Source organism: Spea bombifrons, chromosome 5 (genome assembly GCF_027358695.1).
Source record: "Spea bombifrons isolate aSpeBom1 chromosome 5, aSpeBom1.2.pri, whole genome shotgun sequence".
NCBI lineage: Eukaryota > Metazoa > Chordata > Amphibia > Anura > Pelobatidae > Spea > Spea bombifrons.
The window spans coordinates 19,981,991-20,000,404 of record NC_071091.1 but is presented as its reverse complement, the minus strand read 5'-3'; the positions used below and the strand labels follow the sequence as shown (position 1 = coordinate 20,000,404).

General features: G+C 41.8%; 1 protein-coding gene across 2 annotated transcripts in view; it reads left to right on the top strand.

Moving 5' to 3' along the window:
• The first annotated feature begins 5,691 nt into the window (after window positions 1-5,691).
• CRPPA (CDP-L-ribitol pyrophosphorylase A) overlaps window positions 5,692-18,414 on the top strand; it is an 81,617-nt gene continuing 68,894 nt past the window's right edge. For both annotated transcript variants that reach the window (XM_053466986.1, XM_053466985.1), the window contains exons 1-2: window positions 5,692-6,100; window positions 9,000-9,279. In XM_053466986.1, coding sequence (XP_053322961.1) covers window positions 5,877-6,100; window positions 9,000-9,279 — 504 coding nt within the window. In that variant the 5' untranslated portion in view covers window positions 5,692-5,876. The remainder of the gene's footprint in view (window positions 6,101-8,999; window positions 9,280-18,414) is intronic.

The window sequence follows — 18,414 nt, the reverse complement described above, 5'->3', positions numbered from 1 at the left end:
GCATTCTTAAAAAAATGAATTGCATATTATACCATAAACACAGAAGACATGCCAAGCTTGGTTTATACTACCTTCAAATATAATTATTTAGTATGTTATAGAATTCACGTGACTCCATTTACATGCATGTATGTTCTTCTAGAATTCTATTTTAAAGAAACTGTAAGAAAATGTGCTACTACCATTCTCACAAATACTAAGATCTCATTATCTACCCATAACATTCCTTAAAAGACTGACAGGTAGATTGTACACAGTATTTGCACACCTCTTCTAGACCAAACCATTATTGAATCGTACTGTAAATACACGGGGGATCTAGAAAGAGGAGAAACTGAGCAGATATCCTGTGTGCTTGCAGCTGGGATGCTGATAGTATGGCTCAATAGGAGATTAATAATTCTTTTGCTGCACCAATGTCAAGTGAAGTGTCTATAACACTGTCCAGGACTGCACACTGTGCTAAAGGTACTAAATTGAACTTAACCTCTGGGATATCAGAACAACTTTTCCTTCCATCCCCGATCCCATTACTCTCTTTGTAACCTGGAGTTGGGGGTTTATAACCATTAATCACAAAACAAAGAACCATCATGGATTAATGTGCTTTCTCTTCTAAGCGAAGGTTAGATAACTCACGTAATTCTGTATATATTTAAAGGGTATCCTGGTGTATTTTAACCGTTATGTTTTTAGGAAGTATTTAGGAAGTTGTATTTTTTTGTTATCCTTACCACTTAGCAAGTGCTGATACTATTTTAAAGAAAATCAGTAAAAAAATCTGTTTTTGACTTATGAATGCCTAGTAATTCACATGATAGAATGGAGGCGAGTAGAACAGGAAACAAATGTGAACTCGTTATAGTATTTATTTATTAATCGGACACGCCAACCATTATATGCATTTTAAACTTATGTGGAGTCCCACTTTCAAATGCATCGGGGGATTCTACAGAATCCCATCGTATGCATTTGCCCCTTTTGCCCATCTTCCAGCTAGTTTCCATGCAGGAGATACGCTTGCAGCATTTCCTGTCATGTGATTTGCCTATCACCAATCAGCTCAAGCACTGGCTCAGCGAACACCCCGAGCAGGGTGGTCTAACAATTTCTACGAGAGCTCTTTCCTGCCACTGATTGACTGCTTAAAGCACAAACGTCAGATCACAGAGAAAGCGAGCTCTTCATTTGTTCTTTACATTTTGATCAATGCATATAAAGGAACTTGCATTGGTTGTTCAGGGAGCTTCTTTGGTTACTGGGTTGTCCCTTTAAGTATTTATTTATTTTAAAGTTCAATCAGACTTCTGGTCCCCCAGGGTAATCTATAAGATCATCAGAGCCAAAGACATAATGTAATAGATTCCAGGGCTCCCCAATACCACAACAGAGACGGTTTGGACTTACTTTGCAAGGGAGGATTGTAAGCTGAAGGGGTCAAATTAGTTCCAAGAATCTGACAGATAACAGGTGTTTATGAACACTAGTCATAAAACCGTACATTCTAATTAAGATGTGTTTCATACGTACAAACTCAAAAAGGTATCTTACGTTCATTATATTAACAATAAATGCAGAAAGAGAAGTTGTTGAAGGACCATGTTAGACTAAAGCAATGAATCTAAGGAGGCAGAATACTTTGTGAGGGTGGGGTAAGGAAAAGCGAGATAATATCAGGGCAGGAAGTCGATTAGATATGCTAGTTCGGCCATTTTATGAAAAAAATAGCAGGATCTGCAAACTTTTAAACCAAACGAAACCAGAATAATAGCACCAACTGGGGAAAAAAAAGCTATTCGGAAACATGTCATACCATCAACGGGTACACCTGCATTAAAAGGTGCCATAAAAGCCTTTATATAACAAGAGCGATATAGTGCGCTAAATAAATGCAAGTTACGCAATTATATATTGTAGTATAGTCTCATGTATCCAATATACAAAAACACACACCATAAAAGAAAAAAGGAAACGAACAAATATAGTGCAGCATTGCAAAAGTATAACTTTTTAGAAAAGTTTGAAAGAGTAGGTCCCAGGTCTCTCCAGCAGGTTGAGGGTTAAAAGAGATGCTCCTGTTACCAGTTAATAACTTAAAACCAATCATTTTTATCAGTAATATTACTTGCACCTTCCACACCTACAAAAAAGTAAGCAAAAGTGACTACACAAGGGATGGTCAAGATGAACAATAACAAATAAAAAACAATAATAAAAAGGGATAGCTTTCTTTAACCCCTTCAGGACCGACGTTTGCATACTGCGTCTTCCCTTTAAGACCGCGGTTTTTAAAAAATATTTAAATTCCATGCTCGTGATTGGCTTCAAAGCGATCATGTGCACGGAATTGAGGGGGAGTGGCTGCTACGGATCGCTGGGGACACCCAGCGGTCAGTAGCAGCCGCCCCTCATGATCCCAGCTTTTATAGCGACGCTAGATCGCGCATCATCGATGACGTGCCGGTGATCTTTGACCAGGAAGTACCAGGTACGTCCCGGTCTTGAAGGGGTTAAGCAATGCATTTCGCTCTGTAGTATGCGATTTCTCCAGGCATTTTCAGTAGTTGCGATAGTGCCTTCCGGGTCTCGTGAGACTTCGCAACCTCAACCAATATGGCCGCTTGCATAGATGTTGATCGTGTCCATTGCAACCAATAGTTCCATGCTTCCCTCCGCTTGTTTACAAGGAGGGATACTGTAACAGGGACACAGTTAGACATGCTTTTCTTTCTCCTGCTTTCAGTCCATGTAAATTAAAAGCACGAAAATTTACTGCCATTAGAAGGGCCCTTGACTGTCCATTTCGGAGCCCGAGATGAATGGGGGACATGCACTGACCAAGTACTGCAGCATGGGAGGAATCTTGTTGCACAAAACCAGAACTTTCCCTTTGATGGCTCCATTAATACAATGTTTTACTGATTCTGCAGAATCATGCATTTCACCTTTTTCCCCCACAACCCAACGTTATTCATTAGTGAGGCTGCTAGGACGGTCCCATTAACTTTCCCATAAAAAATGCTTCACATCAGTATACAATGTAAAATTGCAAGTAGCCATACATTAAATAATAAAGACCATGTTGCTGATAGACACTATGCACTGCAGGGGGGGTGGGGCTACTTTACTTAATACTATAGAGAAGCTAAAATGTGCTTATTTTAACTGAATTTGGCAGCCAGATGAACCCTGGCTTTCAAAATATCCTAAGGATGTAGCAGATTTTTAATAGAAAGAACAAATAGTGCTTCTTTGAACTCACTTCTATCGGAACTTTTTTATCCTAACAAACCTTGCCCCAGAAGGGGTAATTGTTTTAGCTGCAAATCAAACACAATATATATTTAGAAACTTAATAGTTTTAAGACAATCTATTTGGTCATGAATTTCAATATTACCAAATGGTGTTATTGGAAGGAGCTCTACTGCAGTCTTGGAAGAGATCAACTGTCATGTAAATATTAAAGTCATCATGATGTATTCCGCACTTACATTAGTTAAAGACAATCGATAGCCAAGGTTGCTCAGATGAACAAAATAACTCATTTATTTACTAAGCACCGAGTAAGGTAGCTATAACTCGAAGATCACTATTTGCAAAACCTCTCTCAAATTTTGCACATTAGAATGACAATAAGAGTCCTTAAGAGTTGGCGAACATGTATGGACTATCATTCAACTTCAACCTTTTCTTTATCTTGCACCAAATTTTACCTAAACCCGAGGTAAAATTTTAAATCATCCAGATTATGAACACGCTTTCAATTTTTGTTTTGGGTTACACTGAGTCCTAAGTGGAAAGTACAAGTTTTTGTTAAAGGGCCACTTCAGCTGAGATTTCCCTATACATTTTTTCCTTATGTTGGCAGAATTCCCCCCCATACGCATCTTCCCCACTGCCTACCTCCCCGGCTAATTTCCATGCAGAAGAGGTGGCACGTGACATTCTTACTGCCAATAAGCACTGGCTCGCAAACGTGTGCATGCATAGAAAGTGCTCCTATTGATTTTAAGCAGCCAATGAGTGTCAGGAATTGCTAGACTATGGAGGAGGGAGGTAGCTGCAGTTCTAGAGATTCAGCTTCACATTGTACTTAAGTACACACTCTTCTATGAGGCTGACAGGAGAAGTAAACTTTTCCTTAGAAACTAACACATGCCGTAAGGTAACCTTGTGCTTTTCTTTTCAGTAGGAGAACATACAACTTGATACAGATTTTTCATTTATCAGAATTAGTTTTTTTAAACCGTGAGGAAAGAAAAACACTTCTTCTAATATCAAATAAAACCACAGATTCTCAACATGAAAAAGAGAGGGAATGAGAACATGCAGGAAAAAAGAAAGAGGGAGAAATCAAAATAAAATAAGTAAAAGGACAATAGAAGTGATTAGAAAGCCAGGAAGCCCAAACCTTGTGAAAGGCCACTGAAGTGTGATGAACCATAGCTGGCAGCGTATCCACGGACATGGTGTCCATGGGACTATGGAGTACCCTCAAAACGGTAGTTTTTACCAGTGCTGTCAGGCCGATAAGCTAGATCCGGCCACCTTTGTTTTCGGGTTTAGTAAGAGAGTCGCATGCTTTAGAGAGCAGGAATATCCATAGGCACAAATGGATAGGTAGAAATCCAGAGCATCTGATTCCAGAACCCAATCAAGCATGGGCATGACCACTATGTGTGAATATACGATCCTCATTACCCAGCCCCTGCAACACAAATCTATGATATTTGATATATTACAGCTGGAGTTGTATACCATCTGAAAACAGTTTTATATACAGTACTTGCTCTTTCACCATTACACATATAGTAAGCTGACATGGCCTCCCAGACATTTGCCCAATCCTCACCCCAGAGGTATCCCAAGGTTCTTCTCCCACGAGAAGTGTGTAAAAAATGTGGCAGAAAATTGTCAACCAGGCAGCTTCAATGTTACACACTTCTACACAGTATGTATAATGAGCTTTATGTCATCCGTTTCACCTCTGGCTTTGAAGCAAAGGTACACTATTGCATATACCGTATATTGAAAGACATCCCTAGTGGTAGGAGGACCAGACATGTTCGCAGACCCAAAGCTAAGCACTGCACCACCTCGGCATAGTCCAACTGCTTCAGATCCAGACCTGGGGGAAACGCCTGCTATGAAGAAAGGGGACAAACGACGAGGGCACAGTGAGGTAACCATGTTTAAATACCAGTCTTTCCCATTTTATCAATGAGTTCAATATACCAGGGCATTGGGTAGTAGATAGAAGCATGTCACATCTGGGAGCAAGAAACGGGGATGGTCAAGGAGCGCAAGATCTAATCCTAGGCCCATTCACTGTGGGGAGTCCATACTGGTTGGTTAATGGAGTGCCACAGTAATATAGCATAAGGAAGCCACATACGGAATCTGCTGGCGCTATACAAATAAATGTAATGTAATAATGACAATACTCCGGCTTCTCGCAGCAGACACTGAGAAACAACACAAGAAAACTTTTTTTTTTTTCGCATTTGCACACATTTTCTCCCCATTTGTGTACGATTTATATACATGTAAAAATGAAAATTGGATTCATTAAAAGGTAATAGTGGGGTAAACCCTACTCCAATATGATAATTATCTGTATATATTTGTATGGGTATGCTAATTGCAAAAACACAATAAATGCTGGTCCTGCAGTGTGAAGCAGTCCTGGAAGTAAAGGGGTTAATAGTAATAATACTGAGAGTAATAATAAGGCAGTATATGCATTCTCCGGTATAATGTCGGAGGCCCCGGGCCCTGACCTTTCCCCAGCCCACACACACTTCACTCTGCCAGGATCTCGCTATTAATACACAGCCGTGTAATCACCGGCGCGGCGTGGGCACAGGCCCTGGGCATGCCGCTATTGGCTGCAGCGGGAGAAGTGGGTGCAGGGCCGGAGAAGACTGTGCAGCGCTCCCCGGGAACGATGGAGGCAGATCAGGATACCTCAGTGCTGCGTGTCGCTGCCGTGCTGCCGGCCGGAGGCTGTGGAGAGAGGCTCGGGAGCCGCACCCCGAAACAATTCTGCCCCGTGCTGGGGAGGCCCCTGATCAGCCACACCTTGGAGGCGTTTGAGAGGTAACAGTGCGGGCTGACACAGCTCAGGGAGCGGGGTCTATGTGCTGCAGAGCCCGGGGCTCCGTGGCCGGCTCCCGTCCGCTAGTAGCCCAGCAACGCGCCTGCACCGGCGTTACACGAGCATGAATGCACATAGGAGGGGCTTCCATATCACAAACTACACCGCACATCCCTTAAAGAGAACCTGTCACCGGCGTGTTACTAAAAGGCGCCATGTTTCCTCCTCACTTGGGGTTTACGCATACTCATCCTGGTCTACTTATCTCGGCTGCGCTGGTGAATTTGTCGGCTTCGGCTTAGGGCAGGTGCCTCTCTACGAGCCCTCGGTATGAGTTGCTGATGCATTTGTCTGGGCCAACAGTTTATACCAAGCCATTGTTATTCAATATTAAACAAGCAATAATGATAATTAAATTTACATAAAATAAACTTCCCTCTCATTGCAATTGTTTCTATTCGCCTTGAGCACACGTGGGTTTCTGCTTGCTTCCAGCGCACGCGGGCTTCTACTCGCTTTTAACACTCACGGGTTTCTACTCGCTTCCAGTGCACGCGGGCTTCTACTCGCTTTTAACACTCATGGGTTTCTACTCGCTTTTAACACTCACGTGTTTCTGCTCACTTCCAGCGCACGCGGGCTACTACTCGCTTTTAACACTCACGGGCTTCTACTCGCCTCCAGCGCACGCGGGCTTCTACTCGCCTCCAGCGCACGCGGGCTTCTACTCGCTTTTAACACTCATGGGTTTCTACTCGCTTTTAACACTCATGGGTTTCTACTCGCTTTTAACACTCACGTGTTTCTGCTCGCTTCCAGCGCACGCGGGCTACTACTCGCTTTTAACACTCACGGGCTTCTACTCGCCTCCAGCGCACGCGGGCTTCTACTCGCCTCCAGCGCACGCGGGCTTCTACTCGCTTTTAACACTCACGGGTTTCTACTCGCTTCCAGCGCACGCGGGCTTCTACTCGCTTTTAACACTCACGGGTTTCTACTCGCTTCCAGCGCACACGGGCTTCTACTCGCTTCCAGCGCACGCGGGCTTCTACTCGCTTCCAGCGCACGCGGGCTTCTACTCGCTTTTAACACTCACGGGCTTCTACTCGCTTTTAACACTCACGGGCTTCTACTCGCTTTTAACACTCACGGGCTTCTACTCGCTTTTAACACTCACGGGCTTCTACTCGCTTTTAACACTCGCGGGTTTCTGCTCGCTTCCAGCGCACGCGGGCTTCTACTCGCTTTTAACACTCACGGGTTTCTGCTCGCTTCCAGCGCACGCGGGCTACTACTCGCTTTTAACACTCACGGGCTTCTACTCGCCTCCAGCGCACGCGGGCTTCTACTCGCCTCCAGCGCACGCGGGCTTCTACTCGCTTTTAACACTCACGGGTTTCTACTCGCTTCCAGCGCACGCGGGCTTCTACTCGCTTCCAGCGCACGCGGGCTTCTACTCGCTTTTAACACTCACGGGCTTCTACTCGCTTTTAACACTCGCGGGTTTCTACTCGCCTCCAGCGCTCGCGGGTTTCTACTCGCCTCCAGCGCTTGCGGGTTTCTACTCGCCTCCAGCGCTTGCGGGTTTCTACTCGCCTCCAGCGCTCGCGGGTTTCTACTCGCCTCCAGCGCTCGCGGGTTTCTACTCGCCTCCAGCGCTCGCAGGTTTTTACTTGCCTCTAACGGACGCGGGATTCTACTCACTTCCAGCCACGCGGGTGTTAACCCGCCTCTAACGTACGTGGGTTTCTACTCGCTTCCAGGGTACGCGGGTTTCTACTCGCTTCCAGGGTACGCGGGTTTCTACTCGCTTCCAGGGTACGCGGGTTTCTACTCGCTTCCAGGGTACGCGGGTTTCTACTCGCTTCCAGGGTACGTGGGTTTCTACTCGCTTCCAGGGTACGCGGGTTTCTACTCGTTTCCAGCGCACGGGGTTTTCTACTCGCTTCCAGTGCACGCGGGTTTCTACTCGCTTCCAGCGCACGCGGGTTTCTACTCGCTTCCAGCGCTCGCGGGTTTCTACTCGCCTCCAGCGCACGCGGGTTTCTACTCGCTTCCAGGGCGCGCGTGTTTCTACTCGCTTCCAGGGCGCGCGGGTTTCTACTCGCTTCCAGGGCGCGCGGGTTTCTACTCGCTTCCAGCGCGCGCGGGTTTCTACTCGCTTCCAGCGCACGCGGGTTTCTACTCGCTTCCAGCGCACGCGGGTTTCTACTCGCTTCCAGCGCACGCGGGTTTCTACTCGCTTCCAGCGCACGCCGGTTTCTACTCGCTTCCAGCGCATGCGGGTTTCTACTCGCTTCCAGCGCACGCGGGTTTCTACTCGCTTCCAGCGCACGCTGGCTTCTACTCGCTTATGAGTGGAAACGCTGACTGCAATATTAAAAACTCCAAATTCTAAATTGAATTTTTTTTCTTTTTTTAAATTTTATTGCACATAAAGAGTGTTTAATGCAATACTTTTCTGTTAAATACCGGTAGATTTTAGATCCAATGGAAAGTAGGTAAGACTTTTGTCGAAATGTGCACTAGAGTTAAGCGTAAGCCTATCCAGGATTTTAAGTCGGTAGAGCCCTCATTCCAATTGCGTGCTTTTTATGGCAATAGACTAAGGATCAAAATAAAGGAAATATATTTTTTATCAGTCATCTATGAGGTTCTGATTAATTGTTTGGAGTGCCTCGGAACTTTTGGATGGCTTACAAAAATAGACCACTTAATACCTATGTTAAAAATGTATATAACAAATTCAGTTCCAAACATAACTGCTGGCAAAATGGCAGGAGTTCCCCAGAGTCCATCTGAGTTGACTTTCTAGCAGACTGAGTTTATCTGAGCAAGATGTCTACGACAGACTACCACGGTGTGCTCACAGTCTCTATAAATAAAATGTCTCTCTTTCAGAGTCAGCTGGATAGAAGACATTGTGGTGGTTGTAGCAGCAGAAAGCATTCACTTAATGAAGACAGTTATTGAGAAGTATGGCCATAAGCGCGTCACTCTGGTGGAAGGTGGGGCGACGCGTCACAGGTCCATCTTGAACGGACTCAAAGTATTTTTAGGAGACCACACTCTGGGCACCACAGTCCAGAAACCGGAGGTGGTGATTATCCATGATGCTGTGCGACCTTTTGTGGAAGAAGAAATCCTACTACAAGTGGCAACATCTGCCAAGCAACATGGGGTAAGGTCATAACTTAACAGAGCCTGATAAAAGCTATTATAAGTTAGATAGCTGTGGCTACTACTCACGGATATACAATATCCATGAATTCCTTGAGGGCTAAGCCTGTAATGCATTAGTAAGCAACATTAGAGTCATGCAATTCGCACCCTGGGGCATCTGCTTTATATTCAGCCTCTCGTTGGTATCAAAGCAGCACATAAAGTTTTAATAATTACCCAAAAAGAACAAATATTAGTTAAGATAATTTTCTTCTACTGGATTAGAATCTGAAAGAATTCTAAATATGTGTTTTCCTGTCTTTTGGGGGGTTAGCTGCCATTTCTCCACGTGGGAACATGGTGGTACATTCATAGAATTTGGGAATGCTGAGTCGCATCTCATAGTGCATTTCCAGGTTTGAACCGAGACGTGATATGTTCATGACAGCTATCCTGCTAAAGTCTAGGGCACTAGCTGGTGGAAGAGGGAGGCCAAGCAGCCTTTCAGACAGAAATGCCCCAGGGCACAGGAATGCTGCAGGAACAGAATCTAGGAAAAAGGTCATGAAGAAATTAAATAAATTATGTATATATAAACATACATATATGTCAGTTTCTTTTAAATGATGCATGTAAACCAAAAAAAAGCACACAAAATCCACCGGTTTGTAGTCAACATTCTCAGTCTGATGTTTGGAACTGTTGCAGAATTTAAAATAAATCCATGAAAAATAGTTGTTTAGATAAGGAGATCACTATATATGTATATGTATATATATATATCTATATATATATCTATATATATATATATAGATATATATATATATATATATATATATATATATATATATATAGTTGAACACCATACTGTTTACATTGTAAGTTATTAAAGCTGCTATCCAGCTTCCTGTTTCTGCATAGCTCCATATCAACCCTCTAGTAAAAACACCAGCATTGTTTAAATAGTTGATGGCACTAAGGCATTTTATTTTTTAAGTGCTTTCTTCCGGCAGACGCAAATCACATAATTTATACAAGGGCAATTGAAAGAGGAAATCTAGAAATAATACAGGCGGTGATATGATAACACCAAAGGGAACCCACATTCTTGCAAGTAAATAATTAAGACAGAAAACAGTCTGAATGCCATTGTTTAACGCAGCCTGGAAAGAATAACAACTCATTCTACGATTATGTCTGGAATAGAAAGTTGAAGCCATAGTTGACTGAAAAAATACAAAGAATGCCCGCATAAAGAGCAATGCCCATGCATGTCCTATTAATCCAGCGAACAATATGTTTTGCCATGTGAGTTATTGTATGCTTCGCAGCGTTTAACCTTTTCAGTTCCAGGACGGGGTATTTAAATGTGGAACATATTTGTTCATGCCTGTCGTCTGAGACAGACATTTTGTGAAAACATAGATGGCAGAGTATTGTTTTAGGAATTCAGACACAACCACTTTGTCATTGACAATAGTTTCATCAAGTCTGTGATGAACAGGGCAGAAACAGAGCTTTGCAACTGTCCGGGAAGCGCTTCAGTCGCACACTGCGATTTCAGAGAGACCACCACCAAGGAGATCATTAATCAAGCCAGTGTGTTCAGACAGGAGAGGGGCCATCTTCAAGACAAAGATGAAATACTTTATTTTTAGATTTGTTTAGAGGGAAACTATAGGTAAATGCAAATTATTGTCCGAAGTAGTTAAAATGTGTTGCATTTGCGTGAGGGAAACTATTTTCTGTTGCACACATTACTTCCTGCTGCCCAATGCATGAAAAGTGCTCAAGAATTTCCCAAACCTACGATTTCAGTAACGGAAGTAATTTGAGACGCATTAATAAGTAAATGCTGGCATGTTGCCATTCAGAATATAAATGGCCTGCACAGCAATACATTAACCCCTTAATGTAGTTTATACTACAGGACCAGAGCAATTGTTATTCGACTGTGGTATTTAGCGTACCCCAATAAATTATATATTTTTTAAGGACAAGTAGGGCTTTCTTTTGCAGTCGTAGTAATATATGCACTATATAGACAAAAGTATTGGACACTTGACCAGTACACCAACAGGGACTTTGATGGCATTCTATATACATAGACATTAATATTTAGTTGGACCCCGTTTGCAGCTATAGCAGCTTTCTCTCTTCTGGGAAGGCTCTCCACATGATTTTGGAGTGTTTCTGTTGGAATTGTTGTCCATTGATTCAGTAGAGCATTTGTGAGGTCAGGCACTGATGTTGCATGAGAAAGCCTGGCTCGCAAACTCCAAAGTCACGTTCTTTCACCCAAAACTCATCCAACCATGTCTTTATGAACCATGCTTTGTGCACTGGGGCAGTCATGCTGGAATAGAAAAGAGCCTTCCCCAAGCTGTTCCCACAAAGCTGGAAGCATAGCATTTTTCAAAATGTCTTGTTATGCTGAAGCATTAAGATTTCCCCTCACCGGACGTAAGGGGCCTAACTCCTAAAAACAGCTCCAGGCCATTATCTCTCCTCCACCATACTTTACAATTGGCACACTGCAGTAAGGCAGGTACGTTCTTCTGGCATACGCCAGACTCGCCCATCAGACTGCCAGAGAATGGAGATCCGTCACTCCACAGAATGCGTTTCCACTGCTCCAGAGTCCAGTGACAGCGTGCTTTGCACACGTCGATCTGACGGTATTGTACTTAGTGATGTGAGACTTGCATGTAGTGTGAGCTTCCATTAAGCTCACGCCGCACAGTTTTTGTGCTGAAATGAATTCCATTGCAAAGGTGGCATCCTATCACATTAACACGCTTGAATTCACTGACCTCTTCAGAAAGGCCCTGGTATAGGCACCAAAATTGCTCATGGTGGACAATTACTGGGGTCTGTGGTGGACAATTTAATGATGTTCTATGGACCTTCACAACCCTTGCTACAAACACTGGTGTCGTTGCACGGACACTTTTCCCCGGAGTCTCTTCATAGGAGAGGAGGGTAATCCAGACGTGGTTTGTAATCACCGTACCTTTAGAGATAGTAAGCTCAGTGACAAGGTGTTGGAAGAGCCTGGAAATGCTCTAAATGTTGTACGGGATTCGTTTGTTTGACATTTCAGATTTTGACTATCTTTATGGGTGTAAGTGTGATGTTTGTGAACCTTGTGCGATATGCTTTTGAGACAGCCCAAATAAACTAGTTCTTCTTCAGCAATCATATCTGTCCTCATATTCACCCATGTTTCACACTTTGTATTTTCTTCACCTCTGAATGACAGGATAACTCTGTTAAAGTTTTTTTTCCCTAAGACTGATGAAGTCAGACCATGTTGCAATGCCTTGAAAATGTAGGGAAATTTGTTTATGCTGAGTTACCTCCATGGTAAACTCAAACTCACACATTTGAATGAACAATGGATCAGCTGAGCATTCTTTCTCGCTTAGATGCCTGATTGGCTCAGACTCTGTATAGCGCTTGCTTAGTAACTGCCTACTGTGGATAATGTGGATGGATCTGAAGACACTAATCATTTTTATTGCTGTGATAAGAAAGTTGACTGTGGCACTGATGAGGTGGGGCAAACCCAGACCCTGAGTTTCTGAACTGCACAAGCCTGAGGCAAGCCAGACTTGGCCCTCACTTAGGTCTTCTGGGGGGCTTGAAGAAGGCATTTTAGCTCATATGTGAACCTGTAAGGCCTACTTTTTAGGGACCCCTTAAACCCCCTATTACTTTGGTACTACACTATTTGTATGCAAAGCATTAAAAAATGGACACTCCAGCCATCATATGGACTTTAATGCCTAAGATAGCTAAGTAGTCTCTTTATATATTCATGCAAATGCATGGGGGGATTTGGCAGAATCTTCCCATATACATTTTTCCTGTTTCCCGTACTGTTTGTCAGACATTCGGTATACTTATTGCCAGTCGGTTACACTACTCTCTCAGCTAGCGTTCTGGAGAGAAAGTGCTCCCGTTGCCTCTGCAGTATTATAGTATATAGTCCATAGTATATACAGCAGACGAATCTAACACGAGGACCTTGTCTGATCTATAGATCTCCAGTCAATTTGTGTAATCATAATAAATTGTATTATAATGTGGCGTTTTTATAAAGGTACGAGTGAACGCCTGCTAAAGCCTTTTTTAATTTCTATCATTTACCCAGGATGTCTGGTTTTGCTGTTTTTCCGTATAAGCACATCCTTTTATCTTTTAAAGATGGCTAGCGAAAGAGGCACCAAGAAATCTTCAGAGACAGTCAAAGAGACCATAGCAAATGCCTGCCTCGCCTTTAATGTTAGACTACAAAAAGTAATTGCTTCCTTTTGCAGTCTCCATGTGAGTGATTTTCTGATATTAAGTCTGGCATACCCGACATACAAAGTCACCATTAAACAAGAAAAAGTCATCTTTCCTATTCATGTTGTATATGTAAGATCGATAGCATAGCTGTCCTGATATTTCATGTATCTGTGAAGAGCAGTCAGTCAGGTCATTTATAATACTTTAGAATCCCGTATGTTGGACAAGTAAATGACTTCATGGCATTTATAATCAGGCGCATATTCCTCCAGAATTCCAAAGATTTAAATGACTTGCAGATACGTTATGCCTCGATTCTTCTGTAGTGTCAATTAACTCATTGATAAAGAAGCTATTTTATCAAATGCACCCTTTGTTTCCTTTTTTTTGCAATAAACAAAGAAATCTTTATCAGTATCTAAGTATCTAAGAAATGAACTCTCTGAACATATCAGGAAAGAGAATTTGTGTATTCAGCATGTTTGGCAGAGGTTGCTAATATAGGGATTGTGCTCTTGAGATTTAATTATTATTTTTTTTGTTTTTAATTTTTATCATCTTATAATATTGCTCCAAACTTTTATATAATGCTTTGTATAGTATGTAAAATAATTCTAAGGTTATAATCAAGGTCCGTCTTTTTAAATTGCCCGTCATTTACCGGCATGTGAAAAATAAATTCATATTGTGCAAATGAAATGCACCATTGGCAAGTAATTGACGTAAGCAGGAAAGTGTAAAGTTTTTAGTCAAACAAGCAGAACTGTACTGAAATGCTGCGCTCTGGTATACAGCTGGGAATAGAAATCCCAAGTACCTACACGGCCAAATTATATTTAGAAATATAGGCATTTCTGTTGATGTAATCAAAGATCACTTTCTATGAACTATGTAAAACACAGGGGCTGACAAATTAGGTTTGGATGGAGCCAGCCAAAAAATGTACAGTATGTTTTTTTTTTTTCTTTCAACAATACCAACCAACCCACATACAGACATACTTACACATACATACTAACATATACATGCAGTAACATACTTACCTGTACACGCACACTAAGACACACGCACACACCTTTTCATTTCTACCTTTGTTGGCTCAGGGCAGCTCTTCTGCTGCCTGCTCCCCTGCGGCCCTCACACGCTGCTTGCATCTGAGGCCTAGGAAATTACCTGATATCCCCGCTCTGACACTTAGCGTCATGTCCGGCTCTGAGGGTCCTGGAGGGTGCAATGCTGGGGACCCTCTTTTACACAGAGTACAACACACACACCTTAGCGCTATATTTACTGGTGATTATACCAAAGGTGCGTGTTGTACTCTTGTACAGTTAACACAGTGCTCCCCTGAAAAATCCTATGTACCAGAAAGTGATTTTTTTTGTCATGGTGGCTGGAGGTAAAACAGAAATAGGAACAAAGTAAATAGTAGCCAATGAACAAAATGAGATACTTCACAGTACCCCCAGACTTGAGCTGATCTATGTAGGCTTATGGTAGATTGTGTTTTGCCAACAGCCTACCTAATGAGCCGTATGTTCCTAGGTCTTGTCAGTCCCAATACTACAAACAGACACCCTTGCAAGTGGAGTTTCCAACCGATAAGACCCACCATAGTCCATGGCAAAGAAGCCATGTCTAACATGTCTAAATTGCCTGGTACTTCACTACCTGTTGCAGCCTTGTGTGAGTTACTAGGAGAACAGTCACACGTCCTACCTATCTGATGACAGACCTTTGCATGTAAAGAATTATTTTTAGCTATTGAAAGAAATCATGGAAGTCTCTTGTTTTGCAGCAATTATATTTTGTAGTCCTATGGGCAGGTCCTGTTAGCGATTCATAGAAAGATACATTTGTGGTTGCATTGATGTTCTGAACGCTGCCTCTAATATTAGACATGGACCTCTTCAGATCTCTCAAGATCATTTTCAGCTTTCAAGTCACACCCTGAACCAGCTTCCTGCTATGTTTTTATTACATTCGCGGAAATAATTAAAAAGTATATTGCTCCATCTCTTAAAAAAAGAGTGAGATTGCAGATTGCCAGCAGTTTAGGGGATTGAATATGATGGGCAGTTTAGCAACCATGTTTAAAAGTGGAGTTGGGGAGAATGAACCAGGTTACTCTGTTGACCTTCAGATTTTTTTATTCTTATATTTACACTTACATTTTCTATTGATTACAATGGTCAAAAGTGGTAAGTGGTGTCCCTCAGGGTTCTGTTCTGGGACCAATTTTATTCAACATATTTATAAATGACCTGGCAGTAGGCGTTGAAAGTCATGTTTCTGTGTTTGCAGATGACACTAAACTAGGTAAAGTAATACAATGCGAGCAGGATATTACTGTGCTGCAGAGGGATCTAGATAGACTGGGGGACTGGGCACACAAATGGCAGATGAAATTCAATGTAGATAAATGTAAAGTTATGCACTTCGGGGTAGGGAATGTACAAGCAACCTACACCCTAAACGGTAGTGAATTAGGGGTAACGACAAATGAGAAGGATTTGGGAATTGTTATAGACAACAAAGTAGGCAACAATGTGCAATGTCAGTCTGCGGTTGCTAAGGCCAGTAAGGTATTGTCATGTATAAAAAGGGGCATCAAGTCGCGGGATAAAGATATAATGTTGCCTCTGTATAAATCAATGGTAAGGCCGCACCTTGAATATGCTGTGCAATTTTGGGCACCTTTTCTAAAGAAGGATATCATAGCACTAGAAAGGGTGCAGAGGCGGGCTACAAAATTAATAAAAGGAATGGAGCACTATAGTTATGAAGAAAGGTTAACTAATTTAAATCTGTTTAGTTTAGAAAAATGTCGCCTCAGAGGGGATATGATAACATTATATAAATATATTCGCATAGGACTATGCATAGGACACGTGGTCATGCTTTCAGACTGGAAGAAAGGAGATTTAGACTAAAGCAGAGGAAAGGGTTTTTTACAGTAAGGACAATAAGGATGTGGAATTCTCTGCCTGCAGAGGTAGTTTTATCGGAGTCTGTACAGACGTTTAAACTGCAACTGGATGGATACCTGGAAAAACATAATATTCAGGGATATAATCTGTAATTATGGGGAAACAGTTTATTGATCCAAGGAGAAATCTGACTGCCATTTTGGGGTCAAGAAGAAAATTTTTTCCCTGGTTAGTGCAAAATTGAAAAGAGCGAAACCGGGTTTTTTTTGCCTTCTTTTGGATCAACAGCAACAAATTACAGATATAGGAAAGGCTGAACTTGATGGACGCATGTCTTTTTTCAGCCTATATAACGATGTAACTATGTAACTATGTAACTAATGTATCTTTTTAAAAAATCCACAATCGCTATTAAGGGTTTAGTCGGGGAGTTGAATGACAGACCATACATTTTAAACTATAACAAACACCCTTCAAAATGCTGTTCCACCTGCCCTGCTGAATTTAACTATTTTGATAACTAAATACAGTACTAAACACCTAGTACTGCTGAATCCCCAAACCTTTCTGAGAACTTATTCTTTAATCATGTAAAATGTTACCTTATTCTTAACTTAACTGTCACGTGACACACAATCAAGCATTGATGGGTTGTTGCCATAGAAACTGAAAAGGCATCCTAAAAGTGTACAATGAAAGATCTACTAAGGTTTACTTAATATAGTAGCGAGTGCAAAAAAATCTTTAACCTTTAACTCTACAACCTTAAATTATCTGCTTACAGCAAATTATCTGTTATTTTAGAGACCAGGTATTAAAAAATATATATTTAAAAAAAAAAAAAAAAGTGAAATATTTTAATCTCATAATTGGCAAAAATGCTTATAGCTCTGAGAAAACCAGACTATAAACTTTGTGTAAGTGAAGAAAACTAAAAGTTTAATTATAGTACGTGGTGGAGGTATTTTAATTAGTTGTGCAGATGTATGAAGACATGCGTGTTTCGGCCTGCCGAAGGCACAGGCCTTATTAATAGCCCACATTTTACCTCTGAGAAACAAGTAATTGCCTACAAAATAACTGCTAATGATGCAGAGCCTATACAATGTGTCCTGTGAATGTGTAAAGCTTCTATTATGTTCTATAACACCACCAGTATACACGGTTCCAGAGTAAGAATGGGAAAATGGCACATCTGTCACCGGAATTTAAAAGGGCAGCGGAGAATACGTGGCCTATTCTCGTATGGATGACAAATGGCTTTGGCTGAGGAATAACATTCTTACAATCAAATGGGTATTTGTCCTCTGCCGTATTGCCTGTAATCCAGCATTTATGTGTGAGGTGTTTTCATGTTATCTAATATTATTTTTATTATTACTACAAAATTGTATTTGTTAAAGAAAAGGCCAACTTTAGGGAATGCGAGCGTATTAGCTTAGATAACATCTGTGGATATGTTCCTGCAGATATAGTGTATAAATAACCTTTAAGATGGTTATATTTATTCTTAACTGTCCTAGTTTGTTCCTAGCAAGCTGATATGGCAGATATTAGACACTTGTGGTATTACAAACTTCATTCTGTCTGCATTAACTTGACAGAATCTTGGCGAACTTTTTCTCACATTCTATACCACAGGTATATCTTTAGAGGGTATAGAGTGGGGGCAATTGTTGTTATGATGTGTAAAGCAAAAGCCTTAGTTACTGTCATGCCACTTCTGCCACAGTCATTGCTCCTTCTGCTACCGCATCTCGTATTGTGTCTCCTGATTGCTGTTCATGCCAAAATATTGATGTTACATGCGTCTTTTCTGACAGATGTCTCTTACATACTTTGGCGTCACTTCTGGGATCTTGGTGAGGTATCTTTCCCAGTATATTCCTAGTCCACCATTTTATTAGTATCTGTTCAAACGTGTTCCTTTA